The following is a 16,442-nucleotide window of genomic DNA, read 5'->3' on the forward strand; positions in this document are numbered from 1 at the left end:
GCAAGTGGCCAAATTTAAGTCAAATGGAAGTGCTTGATAAAAGTCAGAGGGCTCATCAAAAACATTACATCTATCCTCTAGACCCCGAATGTGTGCCATTGCTTCATACTGTAGATCATTTTCCCAAGCATGGTGTTGTGTGTTTGACTTGTTCAGCTCTTCACACTGATTCAAGGTTATCTAAGAACACTATAAAAATAAACTTTGAGTGTTGGATAATCCATCATAATAGATAAGCCTGTAAGCATTTTTGTCAATGTTTCAGTGTTGCATTATGTATCAGAACAGATGTCATAACCTGAATAACCACAAAACAATAACAAAGCTTCTGTCTGTGGTTATATTTATCACTTCTGTACTGTACCGTTCTGTCAATGCACAATGTTCTGTTAAGCTGGGTGTACACTGTCGTGTGGCTCAAAATTTGGGCCAGAAACAGGCTAAAATGGTACAGTGTATGCCCAGCTTTAGAGGTCTGTTGCCCTTTTACTCTACTGCTACTACTACTATAGACAGATCTACTGTATTGGAGGAATCTACATGCGTTTCCTCTGTTCACTGAGTGAATGAAGCTATTGGAGTGGTGTGACAGTCACCTGCAGGAAGTTCTGGCTGGCACTGATGAGGGCCAGCTGAGCGCTGGGGCTGTCAGGCTGAGACTGGCTGCCTCGGACCCCCTGAACCAGCTGAGGGATCTGCTCTGCCACCACCTGCAGACACACATATAGTCATATAGTCAGAATGCCATTCAATGACTGTATTGTAATCCTGAGTAGCAGATCAATCAAATCACTGACTGATTGATCTCTAAACTGGATGGCTTTTATCATTTCTGTTGGACTGGAAAGGATGCAAACAAAAGATGTGAAAGGATAATAAACAGAGAGTGAGAGAACACAAAAGAGAAAATGAAAAGATGATATATTGAAGACCAAGCCACTCTGTGTATAAGTATCATGTGTGCATTGTGCTGAGATGAGCACGCAGCGAGCCCGCTTACCTTGCAGCTCTGGACGAGCTGCTGCTGGGCAGCCGTGTTCCTGTTGGAGGAGGCGGCGTGCTGGGCAGCAGCGATGGTCTGAGTGGCAGCTGCTGCTGCCTGTTTGGCTGCATGCTGACAAGAAAACGGACATGAGCATGAACTTAAACGCTGCTTGTATATGACTAACAATAAATATAATTTGCAGTTACATTATTCATTAAAAGTAGCTGGCACTACATTAGCAGCTGATATCAGCTGGTTAGTAGTTTAAATGACGCCTTTAAGCCACTAAAACAGTACGTTGTTGCAGTGTACCTAAACAGCTTCCAGCAGCTACAGACAACAGGACCATAATATTGTAGAAGTAATGTTGTTCTTATGCAGCACTATCACACATCGTCTTTAAACTACATTCAATTTCAGCACTTTGTAAGCCAACACATGGCTGAAGCTGCGACTGGTCAACATGTATTTTGTGTCATTAGGTGAAGAGCTGAGAGAGGCACATAACATCCATGTCACACCATAGTGCATGGCATGAAGGCGCCCTGTATCATTCTGGGTCTTCATTATTACAGGGGGGGTCAGAGCAGCTCTAACAGTTCGTTGCTCCGCCTCCTCCCTTTCTTACCTCCAGCTTGTTGACCAGACGTTTCTTGATAGCATTCTGGGCGGCAGCGTTGGTGGCCATGCGGAGACCTTCGGCAGCTTCTCGCAACTTCTGCTGCTGCTCCTCACTGTCAGGGTTTGCTGCTGCACCCTGGAGGTGAAACGCACACAGATCACACACATTGAATAACTAAGGCTAATTGTGTATTAAGCGTAGACATAATGAAAGAGGAAGGGAAAAGACAGACCTTAGCAGCCTCCACCATCTTAGCGGTGGCATCTGCCAACAGCTTGGCGGCTGACAGCAGCTTGCGTGAGTTCTCCAGGTCGGTCTCTCCCTCTGCATCCATCTTGATGGCGTTGACAAGATCAGACGTGGCCTGGGCGAGGATACGAGCCTGACGAACCATCTCACCTGGTGGGTTAAACAATACAAGTGTTTGCTCGATCCAACAACATAGTGAGCAGTTTTGACTAGGCAAAATGACATTGACGATATCTCTAATGAATATCCTGTCTGGCTTACTCGGCTCGCCATATGTGTCAGTCTCAAGCAAATAAGTAAAAGAGAGATGGATGGCACCATGTTGATGCACAGCTGTGCGATCTGCGTGAGCACTGTGGTCATCGTTTTAAGCTCCCTTCACCTACCAGCATCTCCCATTGAGCTGAAGATGTTCTCGGTGACATCCAGGATCCGGTCGGTGGCTTCTCCATGGCGTCCGATAGGATGGCCTCCGCTGGCGTACTGTTTGATGTGCTGAAGAAGCTCATTGAGAGCATGAGTGACACCCGTGGCGGCCACTCCCACCTGTTTCAGGAGGCCCTCGTCGCCGGTGGCCCCCTGCGACGCATCCACGCAGCCTTCTACGGATTTGGCTACTAGCTTGCCCGCCTCAATCAGCTGCTCCTGGCACACCGGGGAGCTGATGGTTGGAGCCACCACCTTGACAAGTGATAAAAAAAAAGAGCTTAGGCTGCATTCACATAAAAAAAAGTGCTCGTCAGCAGCCACAGTCCGGATATATCTCAGGTAGACGACTCACCCTGGTGCAGGCCACCAGCTGGGATGTGGACAGAGCGCACTGAGTGGCTGCAGCAATGACCCGGTTCTGCTGGGCTGAGTCCTCGGTCTTCTGAGCCACGTTCTTAGCTTTAAGCACCAGGGCTGCTGCGGCGTTGGCCACAGCCTTAGCCAAATGCATCAGCATGTCCTGCCAACAGCAAACACACACAGCAGTTAGCATTACTAAGCACTGACCTCTCATTACTCACAGGAGAAGATTATTAATGATAGAATTATAAAGATTTGAGTGCTTGGAATTACGTTAATTATTAAAGACATTATTCATCGTACATAATTGAAATCTGAAATGATTAATAAATCTAGTGATATGGCTGGGAAGAGAAATTAAAACTATTGAATTGATTAAAAACTACGGTTGGTTGATTGAATCAAACTTGATTAGGCTTTATCTCTTCAATGCTGCCTCCAGTGAGAGTGGAAAGGTTCCACATTGGTGTGGATTGGATTGCCACTCTGACCTCATGCACTACTGTCAGGATATAGTGATTGTTTTATACAATTAACTTTTCTTAAATCACATTTCTACCCACTGCAGCTTTAAGGAGTAAAGGAGAATTAAAGATAACCTCCAACGCCTCTCCCTAACTGGCTACCTACCTCCTGTATAGACTCTCCCTGGAGTCATCTCATAGCTATTTGGATTTGAATAGAATTATGATTGACACAGATTCAATTACGATTTTGTTGGACTGGATTACATACTACTAGATTGTTTTGATTGGCCTTTTAGCATGAAGCATTTGTCTTAAGGACACATTTGTTACCAGCGTTTGACAATAAGAGACTCTCCTTCTGGCACCCCTGAAAGATCCTTTACCTCGAAACTGTCAAATATAGACATGAAACAGTTTAATAATACAACCAAACATGGATGTTCTTATGTTAACGTTCTCATTCTTGTGGAGTGAAGTACGTTGGTTTTAAAAAGTTACTTTATACTTGACTTTTCAAAGTCATTTTAAATGAATGAAAATAATATAACGGTGCTATAGGCCGACCTAAGACAGAATAGCAAAGTTAACATTTATATTATAGCTGCTGTGCAGCTGTGGGTCGGGACGGGCATTTTGAGAAGGAAGAAGAAGGAGGAAGAAGAAGAGGATGAGGAAGAAGAACAGGAGACGAAGAAGTAGAAAAAGAAGACGGAGAAAAAGAAGACAAAGAAGAAGATGAAGACGAAGAAAACAAACAAGACAAAAAAGAAGAAGACAAAAAAGACAAAGAACAAGAACAAGAAAAAGACGAAGAAGACGAAGACAAAGAAGACGAAGAAGAAGAAGAAGACAAAGAAGACAAAAAAGAAGAAGACAAAGAAGACGAAAAAGAAGAAGACGAAGAAGAAGAGGAAGAGAAAGAAGAAGAAGAAGAAGATTGACAAAAACAACAAACAACATAGCTGCCCGTTCTACCACTACTAGGAGACAGTTCTGAGTCCTGTAGGCTGGAAGTTGTCTTCTGTTTTTACAAATGTTTTTTGAATGAGGCCCAGTAACATTACAATCATCGTCACTATAACGACACAAAGACTACAGTGTTTCCCATGAAGGCTTTTCTTAGCAGTGCTATACAGCAAGAACACAGTTACATGAATCCAAGCAGAGAGGGACACACCTGGAACTGTGGATCAGTGTCGGTCTCTCCTATGTGAGACAGCAGCTCTCCGCTGGCCTGGCCAACGTTTCCTGCAGCCTGCAGCAGGATCTGACGAGGCTACAACCAAAACATATTACGGACACAGAGTCAAACAACAAAGAGTTAAAATGATGCATGACATCTCTCCGTGTCCCTTGTGGTCGGGATGTGTACCTCAGTGTTTGCAGGCTGGGCGGTCTTCAGCATGTCGGAGACGGCACCGGCCAGGTTCTTGGCGGCACCCAGCAGCTGCTGCCCGTTTCCTCCTTCGTCCTCCATGAGTGCTGCCAGCAGTTTGACACCCTTTGACATTTCTGTCAGGTTGGAGGAGATTGTGGTCACGGCACAGCCCACCGCTGTGTAGTCCGTCTCCGCTGGGTCACCTGAGGACAGGTAGGCGTAGATAAAGAACTGTATTAACTCTCCTGCACAGACAGTATGTTAATCAGCATCATTATTAGGACAATTACAAGTGATTACACATAAAACAGCGACAATAAACAAGACGAATAAATTAATAATCAAAGTCCCTCAAGTCCCTGAGGGTTCAGGGTTTAAGGCCTTAGGGGGGACTTTGGGATTGGGCCGTAACGTGTGTCATCAGGTCATTAAAGACTAATTCAAATGCAGCGTTTCACTGCCCTCTCTGGTTGAACATGTCCAGTCTGTTTGTACTCATCAGTGATGACATCGTGCGCTGACACACCCTGACACACAAAGTGCTATTTAAGCTGACCAACATGTTTTCTCTTGGGAACCACCATCACTGGTTATGACACATACTGGAAGCAATAAGGAGGGAGTAGGTGGTGAAGCACAGTGTTTCTACCTGCAGTGAGGTTGACCATGGAGGCGGTGCCTGCTGTGATGGCATCCACCTGGGAATGGATCTCATGTTTGGACTCATCCATCTTGTTTTTGCGCCAGGCTTGGGATGCCTAGAAAAAAAAAAATCCTCTGGTCACAAAGACCTAGATGTAGATCTCATAATCATATTAGCACTCAAACCAAATCCACTAGGACCCAGAATAAAGGAAATCTCACAGCGTCGGTTCCCAGTGGGGGCAGGGTATCAAAGTCATCCAGAGAGGCCTGGGCAGCCTGGACAGCCGACATGCTGCAGTTGATGGTTCCAGTCAGGGCTTGCTGTGCTGAAGTCTGTGGACACACAAAACCACCAGTGGGTTAGTACTTTCTGACTTCTCTACCCCGTCTGTAGCCCATGAGTTCATACTGAGAATGTTTTTTTAAAACCACTATGATTCAGTTTTTTAAAGCAAAAATTCCAGCAGGGTGTATACTTGGCTCTCTGTACTTTCAAATGGTTTCATGATGTATTTGTAAACTTGTTATATCCGAGTTCTTCGCAGTACGTTGAGTCCAACTCTGCCAGTTAAAACCTTTAGTGATATTTGTGTTTGTGTTACCAGTGGAGGCATGTGTCCTCGGTGCATCTGTCCACTGGTGATGTGCTGCTTGGCCTGAGGCATGGAGCCCATCTGGAAGCTCTCAGGACCTCCAGCTCCTGAGCGCATGATGGCGGGCAGGGCCACTGAGCCGGTCTCCACCTTGCCCACCCTGTTGAACTGCTGCTGCAGCACTGTGGACCTGGAGTGATGTTAGATAGAAAGGGAAAATGCTAAATACGGGGATTCCTCCAGGAAATTGGAAAGCGGAGTATCAGTAACACAAATACAGTACACTTACTTTTTGGGTGACACAGAGTCTTCCAGCATGGTTGACTCTTCATCTCCCTCCAGGCCAAAGTGGTCTTTGCTCTTTTTCTGTCAAAAGACATTTAAGACATCAGTGGTGACCACGCTGGTCCAGACTAAGATCCCCCTTCACACCTGGCATTAAAAATGCGTCTCTTATCCAGATTGCATCTAGATGTGATTTAACCTGATTACATTTACACCTGCTATTAACATGTGTCCACATTTAGATCCACTGCCTCAGCTGTCCATGATTTTATTAGTATATACCTTAAACTAATACATGTCACCATTGTACTATACAATGTTGGTCCCATAATAATGCTGACTGTTACCTTTTTGAGGATGATGTCGATGTAACCGGCAATAAGCTGAGCTATCTGCTCTCCCTCAGTGGTCTGCACAGAGTAGTAACCATCTTGGTAGTCTCCAAAGTCCTGAAAGCAGAAAAACATCCACCTCAGATTCAAAGATTAACACATGCAGGGGGGCTCCCCCCGTCCCGTCGTTCATGACCAACAACATTCCTGTTGACATCTTTGTCTTGGGGGCCGGGCAGCATAGAAAGCTGAAACACAAGGATTTTAAATATGCCCTCCAAGCACCTGCATGACCGCACATGTTGATCCACTCAGTTAAAGTTACGACAGGGATCACAGCGTGCATATCATGCCTCAACACCGCCAAAGGGTGCTGTACTGGGACGATGGGAAAGCAGCACAAGGGTGAGTCCAGACACGCTGCAAGGGAAGCTCATTTCAGGTGCTCACATCCATCTTGTCTTTGTTACCATACTTTGTGAGTGTTGCGATACAGTTAACCTTCCCTCGGGGCAGCAGCTCAGGCTCAGTGACTTGAGGAACTCACCAGGGTGAAGCTCTTGGGTGAGGCAGCCCAGCGTTTGATGTTGGTCAGGTTCCACTCCTGGATCACCTCCTTGGTCTTCTCGTCCACCCTCATCACGCACTCCTTGGTGATACCCAGCAGACGAGGCACCAGTTTGTTCTTGCCCTTCATTTTCTCCTGCAGGAGGTTTAAGGAAACTGTTAGAATGTCCTTACTGGAATAAATAAACCAGCAGTGTCAATACATTTGAATTTCCAATACAAACATTTTGCTGCATGCCTACAATACACGCCTTGCTAACTTCAAATCACATTATCCATGACCTGAAACTTGTGTACAATTCACTATTGATTTCAGGAAGAAATGTCTACATATGGAAAACCATTTTAACATTTAATAGCTAGACAGGTTACTCATTAGATATATCTGCAACATCATTTTGCATGGTCAAAACTCTAATTCGAGATATCCATAATTCTATTTCAAATGGGCAAAACTCTAATTTTAGATATCCGTAATTACATTTTGACTAATACGATTCAAACTACTTTTGCCATTCATGTGTTTGGGGTTTCTCATTACGGATATCCACAATTCAGTTGCGGATACTGTATCAACTTCTGCACATAACCCGCTGTGATGTCGACTGCTTCCGAGTTCAATCAATAACAGCCTGTTTCCACTTCTCTGATATGACATGTTGAGTGACAGCTTTTTTTCTCACCTTGACCAGAAAGAATGACACTCCGTAGGTTTGCAGAGACCTGGCCAGCTTCACATAGCTGACTTTGGCCTCGATCTCTGTCATGTTCTGACAGTTTTTGTGTGCCTGCAGAGACAAGAGAGAAACCATCAGAGGGAGTAGATCGACTCGGTGTTAGCAAACCCAAATAGAAGCCCTCATGGACATGTGTGATGCTGCTTAAACGTTTATGTTGTCGTGCATATAACAGTATATCCTGTTTTTAATCAGAAGGTTAAACTATTGCTTAACATGAGATTAAGATAGAGTGTTGCAATACCACTCCCACATCTCTGCTCACTGCTGATGGTTTGAAATGCAATACTGTGACTTTCGGTTTTAATATTGGAAGCTACACCTAAAACAGAGTGCATCTTCAAGCTACAAAACTAAATGATCCTCATCACAGCCATAGGTAGTCTTGATGAATAAGCAGGACAGTGGAATCAGAAGAGACAGGGTCCTGGTCCTCCACAGAGTCCAGGTCTTACCTGGAAGATCTTTTTCTCTCCTTTGTGCTTGATGTACTCTTTGGGAAGGAACTCCTTTAAGCTGAGGAGGAAAAGAGTTCAACTAGAATCAAATCGAGACCATTTCAAGAAGCCTTCTCAAAACACAGCTGTCAAATAATAATAATAATGGATGGAACAAAAAGAAAGGAGTGAATATGTGAATATATGAAGGAAGCGCTCACTCTAAGAATCCAGGCTTGTGTTTGGTCTCGTTGTGGTCGCCGAACTGAATCTGACACTGATAGCCGGCAAACTCGCAGGCCTTATCGAAGGAGACTGGATGAGATCCGTTCAGGATGTCATCACGGGCCTGTCAGGAGAACAAGTGAAAACAACTTGTATGATAACAGTTCCAAAAACAACGTAACTATTACGACCAGCTAGCCATGCAGAACAGAAGATTGTGATTGGCTGGAGGGAGTGCATTACTTTTTAAAGACCCTTTAATGAGGAAAATTACAGTCTTTCCAGGAGAAAAAGGGAAAGTGATTTTCCTTGCTTGCTGGCACGCTGCAGAGACATTTCCAAGATGTGTGTGTGTGAGTAGTTTGTGTACCTGAACATAGAGCAGGTTGAGCTGGACGGGGTCTCTGGAGTCCACGTTCTGGTCCGAGTAGAAGAATTTCCTCCTCAGCAGCAACATCTCCGTCTCCTCCACACCCTGTTCCCTCAACGTCCTGCCGTGGTCCAACCAGTTCACTGAGGAAAATATCAAACACAGTTCATCATTTGACCTCTGTGAAACTACAGGCCATGAAGTGAGTGTGAGTGTGGGGGGCTTGTGTTTGTCATACACTCATCGTCCGTGTGGAGCTTCTGCTTCAGCTTCTCCATCTTCTTGTCGTCTCTCAGCAGAGTCTTGTCTCTTTTCAGGGTGCCTGTGGTCTCCTCCTTTTTCTCCTCTAGGATGTCTCGCACAAGTGAGTACTCGTCATAGTTTGTGATGCCTGACACACAAACAGATTCAGGTTACTATATTTACTTTCAGTTTCACCCCAGCGAGTACAAGTGAGGATTCAATTACAAACAGGCATCAACCAGCTGTGACAATATGTCTTGTCCTGGAGGTGATGTACTGATGGACGGACGAACACAATGACATCAGGGCTGACATTATTTCACCCAAACACTTCAGAGAGTTGTCCAGGTGTTGTGTGAGCTGTGTGTGTGTGTGGCAGAGCTGACCTATTCTAGCACAGATGGTCATGAGCATGTCACTGACAATCTTGGAGTCGTCCACCATGACTGTCTTCACGGTGCCATCCAGCATGCGGATCTTCAGAGGCCTCTGCTTCTTCTTATACTCCAGAGTGTCCTGACACACACAGAGGAGACAAGTCAGGAGTTACTACATGCCACTATAATCTGAAACAAACCAGAACTGAGTCTGATATTCACAGAAGCACAATCTTCAAATCTCCTTTAAACAAGACATTGTTAGTCTTAGGGTCCTATTTTCATGTCGGCACAGCAACCAGCACAAGCAGCGCAAAATAAGTTTGGTATTTTACTGTAGGAACAGGTGTTAGGTTCATTCATATGAGGCAGTGCAAAGGCAGGTGTTGGTATTTTGGAGGAGAATGAGTCATTTTCAACGGAAGCCGGTGACATGAAGCCACAAACCATGGATGTATTAAGAGAACTGGATACAGCGTTGGAGGCGGGGTCCCGTTCATTTCTATGAAAGTTGCTCAATGACGCATGATGCCAAAATGACTCGACTTCCAACTGGAAAAGTACCAGGATTTTCCAGGGATCTTACACATCTATTGGGCCCATGGAGCAGGCGCAGTAGCGTCCGCTCGGTGACAGGGTCACAGCCATCATGCTGTCATCACGGCTTGCCAACTCCGCCTCCCAGCCCTCGCCCCAGCCTCGGTCTGGATCTCATTCACATGAACGGACACAGAAGTTGTAGTACCGCCGTTTTGGCCACTATGAAAATTGGCATCAACGACCGGCGCTCCTCCTGGGGGCTTGCTACAAACTGACGCCCGACACTTGACGCGCTACAAATAAAATTAGGCTGGTCTCAACTTTTTCAGCGCTCCAATGACACAGTGAAGCATCAACCAATCATATGTTTTTGTTTCACTCTGTTCCGTTCCATCTAAAAAAAGGATGCACTTCAACGGCGACTCGTCGACAATGTCAATTTTTTTATTTATTTTTTTTATATTAAATCACATGTTAACAACACCAGCTGCTACAGGATAACCACACACACATCAGACTGGTCGGTCATAACGCAGGAGACATCAGATTACTGGTGATTACCACTTGTGGTTTGTACAAGACTGCCCTTTTGCCATAGCAGACACTGACACTGAGCACATTTCACCATCCTTCCATGTACTCTCTGTATGGGAGGCTGTTGTGTGCTAAAAGTGAAGTATTTGTAGCATTTAGTGGTGTGCAGAATGACTCACCCCATTCCTCAACATGTAGTAGTCCAGTGCCTTTCCTGCCTCCAGCCAGATGCCTTTCTTTGGGTCTTCATCAGACAGAAACAGCCCATAGTCATTGGCTGCAGAAAGGAAACACAAATACTGAGTGAGTCACTGGAAGTGTGTTTCTTGGCATACATTCACATGTGGATATTCAGCCACTATATTGAGCTATTATTGTCTCAAGCACTTGCGTTGGAGGTAACTTTTAAAATATGTGCACTAGCTTCCCTGTCCATGTTAACTAGGTCAGTGGGTCTCTGGATGATCAACGCCTGTTTCAACACATACATCTGCTCCAAACATATCAGGTTACACACTTCAAAATGCCACCACTGGGAGAAATGGACCAATTCATATGTTGAAACAAGCCAAAGTCAGAGACACTGGCTTCAACTCTTTCTAAATGTAAAATGACTCACATGATGATTAAGTAACACAGAGAGAAAGAGCTGCTGTTGAAATAGCTTATAAGACATAACTCCGCATGTATCTGTGGAGCTAAGGGCTATTCTCAGTTTACTGCCACATTTTCAGCTGCAGCTCTTCTGCAGAGCCTGTAATCAACTAGACAAAGGTAGCACGGCTACAATTCATCTGCTTTTAGACATTCGTCTCCCTGGTCCCACGGTCACTTTGTGCTGATTTTGCACTTTAGTATCGTAGACACTTTTTGGATTACAGTTGATTTTTGTTGATGTTATTTACAGACAGAACTCACGCTGGCCGAGCTGTGCCTCAGGAACTCTCTCCCTGATGATCCGGCAGGCGTCGTACACCATGGTGGAGGGCTCAAACTGCATGGTCTTCACCACATTCCCCACACCGATCTTTAGGGACAGAGCCACCATGATTGCTGCTCTGCACCTCCACCCAACTCACACCTGCATGATGGACAATAAAATAGTTGGTCAAGACAAATCAATCATACACAAATGTAGCCCATGGCAATATCACATACACTGTGTCAACCTCAACAGTTCTGACCCAACCCAAACTCTTCAAAGACGAGGAACTGTACAGGCCGACATAATGTCATTGGTTCTAGTTGGCAAATCGATCTTCAAAACGAGACGTAGGTATTGGTAGTATCGATATTTTCGGATCGATCCGTCCACCCCTACCTGACGCAGTGCATTTCTAAACTATGTTCTTACATTTCTCAGTACAGCGTGTGAAGTTTAAAATGAGGAACAAGTTATATTTACATGCACACAAGACACCAGAAGACCGTGAGAAACCGAGTTCAAACAGGAAACTGAGTTACACTACATGTTTATATCATCTACAAGCTGATTATTGGAAAAAACCTGACTTCTATGTTGTAGCAGTACTCCCATAAAATATATTACAAACTATGACTGACGAGTCCCACGTTGTGTAAACCTGCTGCCGCTGATGGAAATGAGGATAAGAGCAGAACCAGTAAACAGAGTAAGACACTAAAAAGCAGCCGATTAGACTGTTGTCAGGCTATTAAATAGGCATTATCAGTCGCCATAAGCCCCATAGATGTAGGTCAATAAGGGCCTACTACACCCACTAGTAGGTTTTATCATCTATTCACATGGTACATCACCGAAAGAAGGTATAAAAGAACACAACAGCGACCTCTAGCAACCGTAGTAATTATGACAGGAGACACAAAACCCACGGTTTTGACCCAGGAGACCAGAGTACCGGAGTTCGCAACCCGCGTGTAACCAACAATGTGTAGTTGTCTTTGCGTCATAGTTATTTTAACTCAAAAAACAATGTTTTTCCTTCAACTTAACCAAGTGGTTTTTTTTGCCTAAACCGAAAGAAGTTGTAGTTTTGTTGCCTAAATCTAAAGTTTACAACCTGTTAGAATGTGTTGCTTTTAAGTTTCACTTTTACAACGTAGAAGATGTACTAGGCCACAACTGACCCACATCTATGGTGCTTATAGCGACGGATAACGCCCATTTGATGGCCTGATAACAGTCGAATCGGGTGTAAAAAGACATTTTGGGAGCAAACTCCTGGAGCGACTGATGAGTGAGGGAGTGTATTATAGGGATCCTTTAATTCACAAAGCGGGTTTCTTATTAAAGCTGTTTGGAGATGACATCTCAACCACAGAGTGACAGCGTGGAGTGAGGGAACAGGATGGCATGTGTTGGCATCAGAGCGCAGAGGAATTGAATGTCACAACACAGACGCTCCGACACCGACAGCCTCACATCCTGCTGACACTGTATCACTAGCAGTTCTTTTTCTGGCTTCCTCCTTGTTGACAGGCGGATGTACTGTAGCTGGAGGGGGATCACATCTCAGGATACAGATTTCAAAATGAATGCTGGGTATTGTAGTAACTTGACCAGAAAATAAGCAGGGAAACTGCCTTTTAACTTTCTTAGTTTCATCATAGACATATATGAAACTCAACCTCTGCATTTGACCCATCCTTAGGAGCAGTGGGGTGCCGTAAAAGCCCCGGGGAGCAACTTGAGGTTCGTTTCATAGACATATATACATAGACGCCGCATTGACTCCAGGATTGTACGTCAACATGGGCGCCATATTGGACCTGGCAAGACTGGCCTGTAACCCTATACAAGTGAAAGGGAGAGCTGTCGTTTTTCTGGATAAAATGCACAAAAACCAACTTATCAAGCCATTAAATACGCGTTATCAGTCGCTAGAAGCACCATAGATGTGGGTCAGTAGGGGGCCTACTACGCTTACTATGTTGTAAAAGTGAAAGTGAAACTTAAAAGAAACACGTTCTAACGTGTTGTAAAACTGAATGAAACATCACTTTTTGAACACAAACAAAAAGGCTTCTTTAGGTTTAGGTAACAAAACTACAACTTCTTTAGGTTTAGGCAAAAATAAAACAGTTATGTTTAGGGAAAAACATTGTGTTTTGGGTTAAAATAACTACAAAAACTACTACACATTGTTGGTTTCACACGGGATGCAAACTCCGGTCTCCTGGGTGAAAACCCTGTGTTTTGTGTCCCATCCATCACTATCCACTTTAGTGTATTCAACATAGAAAGAAGGTGAGTGAAGTAAATACCTGATGAAGCAGTGTTTTAGTGACAGCCCCCCTGCCCTGTCAGATGATGAACTCTGGGTTGTTTCTCTCTGGCTGAAGAAAAGGAAACAGAGCAGGTTACATTTGGAGTCAGCCAACAGTTTTTGCTGACATGACACATTCTCTTACATTTTTATGACCAATCAAAACACAATAATCAGACCCTCCAGCAATTTGGGATCTTTCAGGTTTTCAAGCAAATTCAACCATATTATTTGCACAGAAAAAGGCTTCTTTAGGTTTAAGCAAATAAACTGCAACTTCTTTAGGTTTAGGCAGCAAAACTACAACTTCTTCAGGTTTAGGCAACAAAACTACAACTTCTTTAGGTTTAGGGGACAAAACTGCAACTTCTTTAGGTTTAGGCAACGAAACTACAACTTCTTCAGGTTTAGGCAAAAAAAACTAGAACTTCTTTAGGTTTAGGCAAAAAAAATACAACTTCTTTAGGTTTAGGCAACAAAACTACAGCTTATTTATATGTAAGCAACAAAACTACAACTTCTTCAGGTTTAGGCAACAAAACTACAGCTTATTTATATGAAAGCAACAAAACTCCAACTTCTTCAGGTTTAGGCGACGAAACTATAAATTCTTTAGGTTTACGCAACAAAACTACAACTTCTTCAGGTTGAGGCAACAAAACTCCAACTTCTTTAGGTTTAGACAAAAAAAAAATACAACTTCTTTAAGTTTAGGTGACAAAACTACAACTTCTTTAGCTTTAGGCAAAAAAATCTACAAGTTCGTTAGGTTTAGGCAACAAAACTACAACTTCTTCACGTTTAGGCAACAAAACTACATCTTCTTTAGGTTTAGGCAATGAAACTACAACTTCTTTAGGTTTAGGCAACAAAACTACAAGTTCTTTAGGTTTAGGGAACAAAACTACAACTTCTTTAGGTTTAGGCAACAAAACTACAATTTCTTACGGTTTGGACAAAAGAAAAAAAACACTGAATGTTAAGAGTGTTAACAGTTAAGTTTAGGAAAAAACAAGTGTTTTGGGTTAAAATAACTACGAACACAAAGACAACTACACTTAGTTGTTTTCACACGGGAAGTGAAATCCGGTCTCCTGGGTGAAAACCCTGTGTTTTGTGCGCCTGAGTTTCGCTTCTGCTCCTGTCATAATTACTACGGTCACTGTCCTGTTCTTTTATACCTTCTTTCGGTGATCTACCATGTGAATAGATGATAAAACATACTAATGGGTGTGGTAGGCCACTAATGACCCACATCTATGGTGTTTACAGCGCCTGATAACGCCTATTTAATAGCCTAACAACAGTCTAATCGGCTGGTTCTTTGCTGCAGAAAACACTCCACTTCAGAACCTCCTGTTACAAGTCAAAGTTATATGATGTCAGTATTGTACTGGCTGACTCTGGCTTTCTCTGCAGCAACATGTTTGAACGCACTTCAGGCCTCAGGCTGTAACATGCACAGCTCGCAACATGCTGACACTCAACAGAGCTTCTAGCATCAGTCAGCGATGAAGAAACATCTTCATTCAGGAGGAGGGGGGGTGTCAGGGGCTTCATCTCCAGACAGACTTGGATCTTCCTTCACTCTGGTTCAACAGGGTTCTTGTGAGATCCCCACTCACATCTACTGATGTCATTTCCTGTTTTAAAAAGCCTTTCGATGCCATAAAAGGGCATTTGAGCTATCTGTATGCTCCCAGCTATGATTCAGCTGGGAGCAGCGTATCCTGTCTGCAGGGAATATGAGGACAGTATAAGAGGTCTGTATGTTACAGTGGTCATCTTCAACATTATTATTAAAAACAAAAAAACATTCAGGACCAAAAGCCAAGACTACCTCACCCCTCCACTCTTCCAGCTGGATTGGTATCAAGACAAAGGCTGAGAGAAAGGCTGGAGACTTCAGAAAATGTATACTGTGAATGCTTCCCACTCCACCCTGTCTTAAAAGAGGAAGTGCTGAGTCACAACAGTAATTACTGAGCAATGAGGAAGAGTGCACTATGTCCACAGCAGCCAATCACAATCAGTTTGGCAGGAAAACACTACAAAACACTTGTGAGGCTGAGTATTGAGGAAAAGCATGAATCAAAGTATTTTGTATTTTAATATGAAACTGTTAACCCTCTGAGAACCACAATAGACAGGTTTTTGTCTTTTTTAGGGGGTTACAGGGCGTCTTTAGGGGGAGATAGCAGGTCAACAGTAGATCTCACATAGAAGTGGTGTACATCATCTGAAAGCTGGGAACCTGAAGATTAATTTGAGAAGCTGCTCAGCACTGTGTGTCAAGCTGTTCTAGTCATAAATCTTTAATAAACATGATTAGTTTATTCATTATCTAAAATTAATTGTGAAAGTGTGTACATTATGATAGAAGTATATGATGGTCATCCCCATGCTCTATTATGTCTCATAAGTTGTTGCAGCAATTTTTGGTTTGAGACCATTTGTGATAGAATTTGGAGCTAAATTTAACATTTTTTTCCATTCGAGAATTGATAAAAATGACCAATAATCCCTCCAAAATACCACATTAAGACACCAAGACTTTGAGGAACACCATAGAAAAAGCCATGCTGTGATTTGGGATCAAAAACTTTTGACACATTTGGAGATTTCTGCAAGAATTGCATTTTTCGGCAATTGCATGGCGAGCACTTCTGTTGTGTAAACTGCTCAGAAAACCATCCATCCTCTGAATGCTCTAGGTCTCTAATTTGTGGCTGTAAAGTTTCATGAGGATGTGATTATCCTAGAGGTCACCACAGGTCAATTTATTTAGTGAGTTTTTCCTTGCCAAAACTTTGGAGCATTAA

The 16,442-nt window shown here is 43.5% G+C and overlaps 1 protein-coding gene across 4 annotated transcripts in view; it reads right to left on the bottom strand.

Annotated features, from left to right (window-relative positions):
• Positions 1-16,442, bottom strand: part of tln1 (talin 1) — a 53,961-nt gene that overhangs the window by 27,897 nt on the left and 9,622 nt on the right. For 2 of the 4 annotated variants that reach the window (XM_037753626.1, XM_037753627.1), the window contains exons 2-24: positions 13,625-13,690; positions 11,294-11,459; positions 10,555-10,652; positions 9,311-9,440; positions 8,920-9,072; positions 8,682-8,824; positions 8,308-8,435; positions 8,105-8,165; positions 7,596-7,700; positions 6,893-7,048; positions 6,361-6,462; positions 6,018-6,094; positions 5,738-5,918; positions 5,355-5,468; positions 5,140-5,248; positions 4,485-4,693; positions 4,290-4,388; positions 2,638-2,805; positions 2,243-2,537; positions 1,840-2,006; positions 1,614-1,742; positions 1,001-1,114; positions 597-710 (exon numbers count right to left, since the gene is read on the bottom strand). In XM_037753626.1, coding sequence (XP_037609554.1) covers positions 597-710; positions 1,001-1,114; positions 1,614-1,742; positions 1,840-2,006; positions 2,243-2,537; positions 2,638-2,805; positions 4,290-4,388; positions 4,485-4,693; positions 5,140-5,248; positions 5,355-5,468; positions 5,738-5,918; positions 6,018-6,094; positions 6,361-6,462; positions 6,893-7,048; positions 7,596-7,700; positions 8,105-8,165; positions 8,308-8,435; positions 8,682-8,824; positions 8,920-9,072; positions 9,311-9,440; positions 10,555-10,652; positions 11,294-11,423 — 2,982 coding nt within the window. In that variant the 5' untranslated portion in view covers positions 11,424-11,459; positions 13,625-13,690. Of the gene's footprint in view, positions 1-596; positions 711-1,000; positions 1,115-1,613; positions 1,743-1,839; positions 2,007-2,242; positions 2,538-2,637; positions 2,806-4,289; positions 4,389-4,484; positions 4,694-5,139; positions 5,249-5,354; positions 5,469-5,737; positions 5,919-6,017; positions 6,095-6,360; positions 6,463-6,892; positions 7,049-7,595; positions 7,701-8,104; positions 8,166-8,307; positions 8,436-8,681; positions 8,825-8,919; positions 9,073-9,310; positions 9,441-10,554; positions 10,653-11,293; positions 11,460-13,618; positions 13,691-16,442 lie in introns of all 4 variants that reach the window. The other 2 variants (XM_037753624.1, XM_037753625.1) reach the window with 2 other exon arrangements.

Source organism: Sebastes umbrosus, chromosome 19 (assembly GCF_015220745.1).
Source record: "Sebastes umbrosus isolate fSebUmb1 chromosome 19, fSebUmb1.pri, whole genome shotgun sequence".
In the NCBI taxonomy this organism is placed as follows: Eukaryota; Metazoa; Chordata; class Actinopteri; order Perciformes; family Sebastidae; genus Sebastes; species Sebastes umbrosus.